We start from the raw sequence: 11,530 nt of genomic DNA on the forward strand, positions 1-11,530 counted from the left end.
ATACTTAAACTTAAAGTTAGTTACTAAAAACTAAAAAGTATATCCTTAGTTAATTGCATATACATGGTGCTGAACCAATAATTATCAGCCATGTGTAATGTAACTAACTTTTGGAAACAAGAGAAGGACCACTTTGTTTTCTTCAAATTATTCCAATACTTATCTTCTTCATATTTAACTTTCAATAGTAGTATTTTTTTAAAACACAGTTTATTTCAAGTTTTACTTTTCTCAAGTCTCATTAAGGAAACAGAACAAGTGGACACCTCAAATGAAAAAGTAATTGAAAAAGAGAGTTAAAAATATTAGAATATATTAAGTCAAAATTGTTTCCTCTTTGAATTTTTCTTTTTCACCCAAAGAAGGTCCTGAATGATGATTGCATATGCTTAAAAGTCTTTAATTTTCATTATTTTATGATTTTTTTCAACAACAAAAAAATAATCTGAATATAATTTTTTTAACCCATACCTCCAAACTTCTAATTATTTTGTCTTCTATAATTCTAACGTTTAGGTTCACTTTATAATTGATCTGAGATTAATTAATCATCAATAATAACTGTGGAAATCCATTAGAAAGAAATTACTTCTCTCATAAAATAGTTATTTTTCAACTGATTTGTTGATGTTAGATTTATGATACAAGCATAGTAGATTTGAGTCAATCCATATGATACAAAATTTAGATTGGTAAAACAAAAAAAAAATTGGGATGATACCAGTTTATCATACACAAGAATTATAAAAGTGTAAAAATTTAAATTATTTACATAATGTGATTTATAGGTCAAGATTTAGAAACATTTTTGATATTTCTTGTGATCCATTAATTAAGTTGAGGTACTCTGCTCTCATAATTTGCAGCTTCATTCTCCATATGTACATGCTGGCCACTCATTGCAATTTCAATTTGCTCACGTGGCATCATATTTGCAATGTTTGGACCCACCATCCCATGCTGATTACATTAAGATGAAAGCATTAAGTTTAAAGATCATAACCAATGACAAGTATTGCAATTATATTATGAATGACTAATGATTTAATTAAGGCTTAAACGTCTAACAACATTCTAGCTTTTTGATTTCTTTTATTTATGATTCAAACCTTTAAAATCATCAATTTTAGTCTATTTTTCACTTTTCAATTTCGCCATCAGCTCAAATTGGAGTAATAAAAAGTTTAATATGCCCTTCATATTACTTCATATTGTTTCAATTTGCCCTTTTATCATAAAAATTATAAACATGAAGTAATATGAAGAGCATTGCAAATTTTTTACTCATATTTGAACAAATGGCTATAACTGAACTGGAAATTAAGACTATTTTAAAAATTTGGATATAAACAAAAAAAGTCGAAAAGATGGAGTATTTTCTGGTGATCAACCCTTTAAATTAATTGAAATGTTTGTTGTTTTTATTAATACTGATTAATTTTTTTTAATTATAAATAAACTTATTTTAATTATAATTAAATCTGCATAACTAAATTAATTGAGTTTAGTTTTACTCGCTTAAAGTCACTCAATGATTGATTATTATAGTCAAATTCATCAAACTGAATCAATAAAATAAAAGCATAAAAATATATAATTATTTGATGATGGTCACGTAGATAAAGTAAAACTCAATTGATTCAATTAAGCAAGTTTGACAATAATTAAAAGGGTTAATTGCAAATTAAATTATGAAATTTAGCGTGTTTTGCAATTATAACACGAACTTTAATATTTGTCAATGTCAATGACCAACTTTCATTTTTTGGCAAACTGAAACACTGACCAATCTTACAACACGTGACTGTATATTCTAATGTTCATGTCAGTGTTTTTTTAGCTAAGTATTCTGATTTTCCAAAAAATGAAAGTTGGTAACTGACACTACCAAATTTTAAAATTCCTGTTGTAATTATAAATCACGCTAAAGTTCGTGATTGAATTTGCAATTAACCCTAATTAAAATAATATCCTTTAAATTAGAATAAAACTAATAAAATTAAAAGATTTGATGCATGACTGACAAGAGCATCAGATATTTGAATTTTATGAGTAATTACCCTAGTATATATGAATATATAAGTAGAACTTAGACTGGGATTTCTATCAACATATTAGAAATACTATCAACATATTTGTACATCAAGTTCTTGTATTTTATTTTGATAAGTTAAATCATTTTCAATGAAATCTAACAACTAAGAAATTAACCTGAACTTGGTGAGAGTATAAGGAGGGCGGCTGAATGGTGGCGGAATGGAGCCCCGCCGAACTATACGGCTGAGACCATGTCGAGAAATTAGTATTATTAGTGTTTGTAACATGACATTCTCCCATATTGTGCGTCTGATCTCCATTTGAGCTACTTCCTTGCAACAATGGATCATACATTGTCGACGATAGATCTCTGTATAACATTCATAACGATATTCTAATTAATTAATCGTTAATTATACATATGTAATATCTTATATACTTATGTGAAATTGAAAATTGAAAAAATCGACCTTAAATTATCAAAAAATTGAGCATGATTTTGAGGTGCAGAAGTCGGAAAAGATTGGGCATGGTTTTGATCACCGTTGGGTAACCATCCAATAACATCATCTTCGAAAGTCGCTTGCTGTAAATGACAAATTAATTTTCATTAAAATTTGCATGTTAATAAATTTATCAATGTGTTTCTAATATTCTATATTCAACTGACCTGCACGCTAGACGGATCATAAGATAGGTGGTTGCTCAATAAAAATTCCTGCAACACAAAAAAAGCATCGAGTTATAAATTTCATTACAACAAAATTTACTGAAGAAATTAAAAATTAATTAGGATATTTATACCTTTCTTTGCATAACACGTGTTAAGGTGTCAACAAGATTTTTCTCACTTGATTCCAGCTCTCTCATTGATGGCAATTTCATTGGGTCTGGCTCATATGTTCTATTTTCATTTATATCAAGGACCAAAATGGTTAAAAATAAAGTTTGAGTAGTAATTATTAGAGAGAATAATCAATAAATCATGTCGAATTTAACCTTATTTGTTCCTCTGCAATATGGAGTTGTTGCTGCAAATTAGAAACTTCTTGTTGGAGCTCCTGAAATGAAAATTAATCAAAAATTAACCGATTGAATTCATAACTTATTAAAATTAATAATGTACAATTTGCAAATTTTTGAAATACCTCGACATCAGAGTTGATAGTCGTCGGACTTTTTATAGCGTCCCGTTCGAATCATAAAGAACATAAAATGAAATTGATAAATTAGAAGAAACATTAATCAAATAAATATTTTAAAATGAATATTAAGAAAAGAGGGAAACCAACTTGGCAAGGTGAAGAGCAATATCATTTTCGCTCTTAAGTTGCTGTAATGTCCTTAGCAAATACTGCATCAAGAAAAAGATAATTTTAATTAATTATTTATTTAAACAAAGAAAACTGAAATTGTATTAAGAAAAATATTATTGAATTATGGTGTTTAATATACCTCTTTGTTTTGAAAATCGCTGCAACAAAGAATTATAAATGATCGTATATATTAGTAAACCATAATATAAAAGGACATATGAATATGAAAATAAAGTTATAAATTGTAAGAAAAATACCGATGTCTGCTACGTTCAGGATATATAGCACTGCAACAAAAAATAATTTCATGAAAGAATCATTAATTTACTCAATCATTAATTGAATTGAAAAGTTTAAAAAGTTTAAGAAAATTACAAAAATTAATTTATTAAAAGCAAACGTACTGTTCTCTTTCTTGGTCTGGGAGATTAACGTAACGAGCAAAGACATCCTCGATTCTGATTTATAAGCATTAAAAATTAACAAATTGTCATGCATTAGACGTTAATTATAATTCTTATGTAAACTAAACAAGAACAATAATTAATTGAGGATTATAAACCTTAGTGCAACAATCCTTTTCGCAGTATAATGGTCAAAGATCCTAATTGTCAGGGCTTACAAAGAACAAAATATGGAAAACAATTACATTTTTTTTGCAATGATTAAGAAAAAAAATAGATAATCATTCTAGAGATGCCTTAAATGATCAAATCAAGAAATTCCAAAATATGTTACAAGAATCAAAATGCAGAAATCACATTGAAGATTAAAAATAATTACCTTTTTTTACCGGAAAAATGGCTAAGACGTCCAGAAGGAGAGAACATAATGAGTGCAACATCGATATCACAAAGAATAGAAAGTTCATAAGCTTTCTTAATGAGTCCATTTCTACGTTTTGAAAATGTAACTTGTCGATTTGTAGTATTCTCTATTCTTTTTATCTCCAATTTAACACGTCCCATATTTATTTTCTTTGATTTTGTGTTTTTAATGAGCAAGAACCTCTTTTTATTGTTAGAGGAAGAAACTTACAATTTGTTAGGTTCACCGGAGAGAAGAAGAGAGAAGAGATCGATGGTTATGAATGGAGAATAAATTGAAGGGTGCATAAAACTAGGGGTCATAACGTAACATAAGCTATGAGAAGATGAGATTTAGCTGTTTATAAAAGAGTTGGGATTAATGTAAATGTTTTTATTTTGCTCTTTTCTTCATCACATTTTTTTTTTGAATACATACACATACTGTTTACCATGTAAATAAACCAAAAATACTACTATCAAATAATTGTATCTTATTACTATTTATTTTCCTTGATTCAACTGAAGGGATACAATGAGTAAATATCGAAATAGAGTGAATTATAAAAAAAAAATATACTCATTTTAAATCTTTTAATCTCTAAATTTTGGCAACATACAAAAACAATCTTAATGAGCGTGTTAAATTTATTTACCATTCAAATAGTTCGCAAAGCTAAATTCTGAGATGAGCTTTATGTTTTCAAAAACTTAGACTCATAATAATACTAGCTTATAAGAAATAAAAAAATATCGGTGAAAATAAAATAAATTGAGCGCTAATACCACCGTACGTCAGATTATTTGATTAAAAACAAATGTGTAGCGATTTATTGGTTATTAAAAATAAATATATAAATAGTGTGTAAACTTTTTTAAATTTATTATTTTAATGTTTTAACTTTAATTTTTTTTAAATTAGTAATTTTGATTATACATATATATATATATATATATATATATATCAAACAATTCATTTTCTCCATTTTTTGATAACCAGTATTAAAAGCCAAATAAATCCAATGTCTGCTCAAGTTTTTATATATTATAAGCAAAGAAAAAAAATTGTGCAGATGATACATTTAGTTAAAGGTCTAATGTCTTAAAAAATTCTGATCTTTTAGTCCTTTTTCGATCCTACTCTGACGTTGAAATTTTGTCAATTTTATCCTATTTTACATTTTATCATTTCAATTGTATCTCAAATTTTTAATTTTTGTCAATTTTTTTACTTAGATGATGAAATCATTCAATTAACCATGTTTAAAGATAAAATTAAATTCATTTTCATTCAAAAAAATACAAATAAGTCCTTTATTATTAAAAACTAACTAAAAACTATAATCAAATTAAAACTAATTTAAATTCTTAATTAATTTAACTAAATTTAAATAAATTTTAAACATGAATAATTAATATATGCTATACATGAAGAATGTTTTTGAAGTTTTTTCAAGTGAAAAATACGTTAATTTAATATTTCAGAGTACAATTGAAACGATAAAATGCAAAATAGGGTAAAATTGACAAGTTTTCAACGTCAGGGTAAGATCGAAAAGGGGTTAAAAAGTAGGGGTTTTAAGGTATTAAGCCTTAATTAAAATGAAAACTATATCAGCAAAGTTGTAATCCATTTTTTGCCTTTTTAGTAGTTCAAGAATCAAAAAAATAACTAATAACAGTCTTTGATACAATTTAAAAAGTTAAAACACTAATTTTATAGAATCAAATGTTCAGGCACTATAATTGCATATTCATAAAAGTTTGGATACTAATACTTACAATTTTTCAAGACTTAACCAATTCTTAAAGTCTTTGTATTTATTTTTTCTTTATTTCGTATGTAAGCGTTTTTGTTTCTTTACCTGGTCCTTATACTTTTAAAAACACTTTTATAAAATTTTATGTTGGTATTTGGGTCGTTTCGCCTATGACGGATTGACCCTAGAGGCGTAACCATGGTGGCTAAAAAGGACATTTGCTCCTTTTATTTTTTTAAAACTACAAATTTCTTATATAATTTTTTTAAAAATTTTATTATGTTATTTAAATAATTGTTACATATTGACCCCCTTAATTTTAATAAATTTTTAATTTTGTATATTGTATAATTTTTTATTTTATCCCCTTTAATTTTGATTTCTGGGTACGTTTTTAATTGACCCGAATTGACTATATGAATTTACATGAAAAGGGTACAATACTTTTAATGAAAGGTTTACAATTTCATGAAAGGTGATAATTTAATAAAAAAAACTACACCTATTCATATAGTTTTCTGTATATATGTAGATTATTGAACCACTTCTTCTCATAATTAAAGGATTATTCTTTTTACTTTACCAAATTGTTTGTCTCCCTCCAAACTTTTTTCTCCCAAACCGGCCCTACCAGCTAGCTAGGTAGCATGGAAACGGAATTGGTAAACAAAAATAACACAAGACAGACACGGGAAAACGACATTTTTTTCAAAATAAAAGACACGAAATATGGAGAAAACGTATAAATAATAAAAATTTAAGGATATATTTATAAAAAAATTAAATTTATATAAATTAAATTTTTGTATATATTTATGATAATTAATAAAAAAAAGTAATTAAAATATACTCAAAAAATTAATTTTTATATATTATAAGAATATAATATAATTCAACCAAAATAAAAAGATTAAGCATATTGTGTCTAATGTGTATATGAAATTTGTGGATAATTAATTATATTTTCTTATTTGTTGGTAATTTTTTAAATTTTTTACGACTAATTAATTTTTCTTATTTACCGAAACGGCGTGAAATGTTTCGAATGAGTTTCCGAAAATTTACGGTTTCCAAAACGTTTCCGAAATGGAAAATGCGACTTTGTCGAAGTTTTTGTGCTTCCTAGCCTACCAGCAGTCCCGCCGCTCAAACTCTAAGGGAGGTGATTTTGACCATTTTTTTGGACTAAATAGTTTTTATTATCTATTTTTGGTTATTGTAATAACTTTTTGCCTTGCTTGTTTCATCTACCTGTTATGAGTTTTCTTTTTCTTCAAATAGAGATATGCAAGAAATTTTACTCCGATGTTTCGAGTTCTGAGAACACTTGGTGTAGAATCGACAAACCAGGTGTATCGCTGAAGTTTGGATTTTCTCGCATCTCATTGGAAAGATTAATTTACAGATTAATATTTATATCTTGAATGATAATTCTCTAGACTTGTTATAAAGTTGGAGTTTTAATTTTTTTTTTTTTGTAATTTTTATATTTATAATTTGTGTCTACTATGTCTAGATTTATTTTTAGATCTAATTTTGTAAAGTTTTATATTGGGTGACACATATATTGTCAAATAGTCCTTATATTCTGTAATATCTAGCCCAAATATTGTGGTTAGAATTGAGACTCTAGCTCGTGGTCGATTTTCCATCAATGAATGAAAGTATTTTTGACAAAAAAAAATTATTAACCAACTTAATCATAAGTAAATTCTCTCAAAATATATATAATTAAAGAATACATTAGGTGGTGAATATAAGTATTTTCCATTGTGAAAATAGTTGAGATTTAGTGCAATAAGCAATCAATCTTGTGAAATTAACAAGAGCCATGTTTAGAACGATTCTATTTAATTTCCGCATATTCCAGCATCTATTTCTTCAGTTTTTTTTTTGATAAATGATAGGTGTATTAGCTCATCCACAAATTGTGAATGGCAAAAGAGCCAAAACAAACAAATTAGGAGTTATTACAGAAGAAATCTATACATCGAAAGACATCGTTTCCAGAAAACGGAAAATCATGAAAATGAACTCTATAGAAATCTACCGCTTTGCAAATACTTAAGAAGACTAAGGAGTGAACGTCTTCCGCCTCGTCCTGAAAAACCCGTCTATTCCTCGCTTTCCACAAATTCCAAGTACCAAAAAACCAAAATAGCTTCCAAAGATTCCGATATCTTCCCGCCGATAAAGAGATCCACTGAGTATAAAAATCTTGTAATGATAAAGGAGTGACCCATATAACATTACATTTATTGAGAAGCAGTGACCAAAACCTCCATGCAAAGCTACAATGTAAGACTATGTGGATGTTTGATTCGACCTTCGCACAATAGGAGCAAGCCAATTGATTATAATTCAAAACTCCTCTCCGAACTAAAGCATCATTCGATGAAATTCTGTCGCGAGCCAACAGCCAAATAAAGAACTGAATGCGTGGAGGCAGTTTTTCTTTCCAAATTCTGATTGCCAAGAAACAAAACTGATAATGGTTTTTAGCTGAAGTCTGAAACCATTGATCCCTCATAGAAGCTGCTGAATAAGAGAATTTCTGACGCCAATAAAATATGTCCTGAGATGACTGAAGATGAGTGGGCAGTAACTGCTGGAGAGTTGCAAACTGCTGCTGTTCTCCTAGGCGCAGTCTTCGTTTCCAGAAAAAGAGGTGACCCCCAACCTGCTGTTGATCGAAGAAGGTAGAAACCGTGCTGAGTTTCTTCCTGCACAACCTGAAAAGGTCTGGAAACTGAATATGTAAAGGGGCTGTGAGCCAGCAGTCAATCCAAAAACGAGCAGTGTTGCCGTTACCCAATTCTAAGGAAACCGAATTCATAAAGCAATTCCAGATTTCCTTATTGTTCATGCAAGAAGAAACAATACCCTTCCACAAGTGAGATAACTTAACTGAATTCACAGACTGAAGGTCAGACCACGAATGAATAGAAGAGCTTGCTGCGACGACATTAAACCATAAAGAATTATTATCAGAATTCATTAGCTTCCATAACCATTTTAAAAGTAAAAACTGGTTCTTATTGCGTAAAGGAGTGATGTTAAGACCGCCATAAATAAAAGGAACACAAACATCAACCCAGGCAACCTTGCTAAAGCCTTGACGCTCCGTACTACCATTCCATAGGAAACGTCTCATTATACGCTCGAGAGTAACAACCACCGCTTGAGGAATCCGGAAAGAGCCTAGATAATAGACTGGCAGACTGCTAAGGACAGACTTAACAAGAACAAGTCTACCTGCAGGGGATAGTAAGTTACCTCTCCATGTCGACAATTGATTCGAAAAATTCGAAACCACGGGGTCCCATGACTTGGCTGTAAGTGCTCTATCAGAAAGAGGCAGGCCGAGGTAAGTAATAGGGAGCTCTTCAATCTTACACATCAAAATTTCAGAAGCTCGAGATAAAGAAACCTCATCGACGTTAATACCAATAATCGAAGATTTATGGTAATTGATTTTCAGCCCAGAAATAAGCTCAAAACATCTTAGAATACGCAGCAGATTCTCAATCATAGACATATCGTTAGGAACGAATAGCAAAGTATCGTCAGCAAACTGTAAAATAGAGACAGGATCTTCCAATCCATCGATATGAACACCCGACATCATACCCAGATTGCAAGCTTTTGTAAAAATAGCTCGCAAATTTTCTACAGCGAGGACGAACAACATAGGAGAGATAGGATCTCCCTGACGCACCCCTTTTCCCATAAAGAAATTCTCAGTTGGGCAGCCATTTAAAAGAACAGAAAGCTGAGATGAGTCAAACATAGCAGACACCCACGAAATCCATTTACTATCGAAATTCATCCTTCGAAGAGTTTGCAAAATAAATTGCCATGATATAGTATCAAATGCCTTTCTAAAATCAAGTTTTATAATAAAAACCTGTTCTCGGCGCTTTTTAACAAGATGTATCACCTCAGAGGCGATCATGTGGCAATCGTGGATGCTTCTTCCTTTAATGAAGCCGAATTGGTTCTCAGAGATAACCAAAGGAAGGACAGAAGACAATCTATTTGCCAGAACTTTAGATATCAGTTTGAAGACCCCATTGATCAAGCTTATTGGACGAAAATCTTTGATGTCAGTAGCTCCTTTGTATTTCGGAATCAAAACCAAAAAAGCAGTATTCAACCCAATAGGAAAAGTAGCAGCATTGTGGAAATCTTGGAATAAAGAAATTAAATCCCTTTTCAAAATTTTCCAAGCTTTCTTGTAAAAGAAATTATTAAACCCATCAGGACCCGGCGCTTTATTATCATCACACCCTAAAAGAGTTGCATGAATTTCTTCCTCCGAAAAGGGAGTCGTCAGTAAGGCTGCCTGCGAAACCAGCAGTTGCCGAACAGGAAGAGACTGAAGAGAGAAGTCGGTGGCAGCAGATTTACGGTACAGATTCTTATAAAAAAGGTGGACTTGCTGTTTAATATCCTTTGGCGAATTGTAACATACTCCATCAATTATAATCTCAGAAACACTGTTACTTTTTGCATGAATCGAAGCCATGGTATGAAAATAATTTGAATTCTTGTCACCATGAAGCTGCCAATTAAGACGAGATTTTTGGTGCCAAAGAGATTCAATATTCTTCGAGAGAAGGCTGACCTCAGAATATAAGGCTGCCAATCTATCACTCTCCACCTCATTTAGGCTTTGAAAATCCGCAGATGTTTCTAAAGCTGTAATCTCACTTTGGGCAGCTTTAAATTTCGTGTTAAGGTTCCCAAAAATGTCTCTGTTCCAAACTCGAATAACGTTGCGAAGCTCCCTCAATTTGACTACCATATTAGCAAATGGCAGTCTACGATTAATAGAGGACCAAGAATTATCAACAAATGTGCTAAACTCCTTATGACTCCACCAAGCATTTATTGATTTAAACGGTTTTGGCCCCCAATCTGATGGCAAATCCGAAGTAAATAATAAGGGGACATGATCCGAATAAGATCTTGGCAAAGATGACAGGACTAAATTCGGCCACTCTGTGAATGCCGAAGGAGACAAGAAACATCTGTCTATTTTTGATCGAGAAATACTATTTTGCCACGTAAAGAACCGACCCTGAAGAATAGATTCCACTAAAGCTGAATTAGAAACGAATGCAGAAAAATCAATCATTGAAGGAGTGAACTGACAACAGTTAAGGCGTTCCGAGGGATCCAGAATATCATTGAAATCTCCAATCAAAATACAAATCGAGTCAGTAGCAAGCTCAGGAAGAATGTCACACCATAATGTTGCCCGCTCCCTAGGACAATTACTAGCATAAATCAGGATAAATCTGATATTAATACTATTCCAAGAAAAATCCATGCTAATCCATCTATTAGCCGTAAAAATACGAGTAGGGGTAATCAACGTTCTATTCCAGATACAAAGTAATCCTCCCGAAGCACCAGTAGAAGGAGTAAAAGCGTAGTCGAAATCAAGATTTGGCCAGAGTTGCCTAACACTAAAATCATCAAGAGCTTCCCTTTTAGTCTCAATTAATCCCAGCAAAGATAAACAATGATTAGACACCATAGAACGAATAAATCTATTTTTCCGAGGAAAAGACAAACCCCCTCTGCAATTCCAAGAAACGAAATT

The 11,530-nt window shown here is 30.5% G+C and overlaps 1 protein-coding gene across 1 annotated transcript; it reads right to left on the minus strand.

Annotated features, from left to right (window-relative positions):
• Positions 1 to 649: 649 nt before the first annotated feature.
• Positions 650 to 4,614, minus strand: LOC126664484 (agamous-like MADS-box protein AGL104). Its single transcript, XM_050356885.2, has 12 exons — positions 4,137 to 4,614; positions 3,758 to 3,811; positions 3,611 to 3,640; positions 3,493 to 3,511; positions 3,330 to 3,391; positions 3,186 to 3,213; positions 3,037 to 3,098; positions 2,842 to 2,941; positions 2,708 to 2,755; positions 2,508 to 2,623; positions 2,212 to 2,407; positions 650 to 960 (listed from the first exon to the last, which is right to left on the minus strand). Exons 1-12 carry the CDS (start codon positions 4,319 to 4,321, stop codon positions 829 to 831), a joined length of 1,032 nt encoding a protein of 343 aa, XP_050212842.1. The 5' UTR covers positions 4,322 to 4,614; the 3' UTR covers positions 650 to 828.
• Positions 4,615 to 11,530: the final 6,916 nt, after the last annotated feature.

This window comes from Mercurialis annua, linkage group LG1-X (assembly GCF_937616625.2).
Source record: "Mercurialis annua linkage group LG1-X, ddMerAnnu1.2, whole genome shotgun sequence".
Classification (NCBI taxonomy): Eukaryota; Viridiplantae; Streptophyta; class Magnoliopsida; order Malpighiales; family Euphorbiaceae; genus Mercurialis; species Mercurialis annua.

What these genes read in the sequence shown, in the direction of transcription:
- LOC126664484 (XM_050356885.2), bottom strand. Translation starts at nt 4,321, where the DNA reads ATGGGACGTGTTAAATTGGAGATAAAAAGAATAGAGAATACTACAAAT. An exon ending in CCAGACCAAGAAAGAGAACA is followed by an intron (nt 3,641 to 3,757) that starts GTACGTTTGCTT and finishes TTTTTGTTGCAG; the next exon opens with TGCTATATATCCTGAACGTA. An exon ending in ATTGCTCTTCACCTTGCCAA is followed by an intron (nt 3,214 to 3,329) that starts GTTGGTTTCCCT and finishes CGCTATAAAAAG; the next exon opens with TCCGACGACTATCAACTCTG.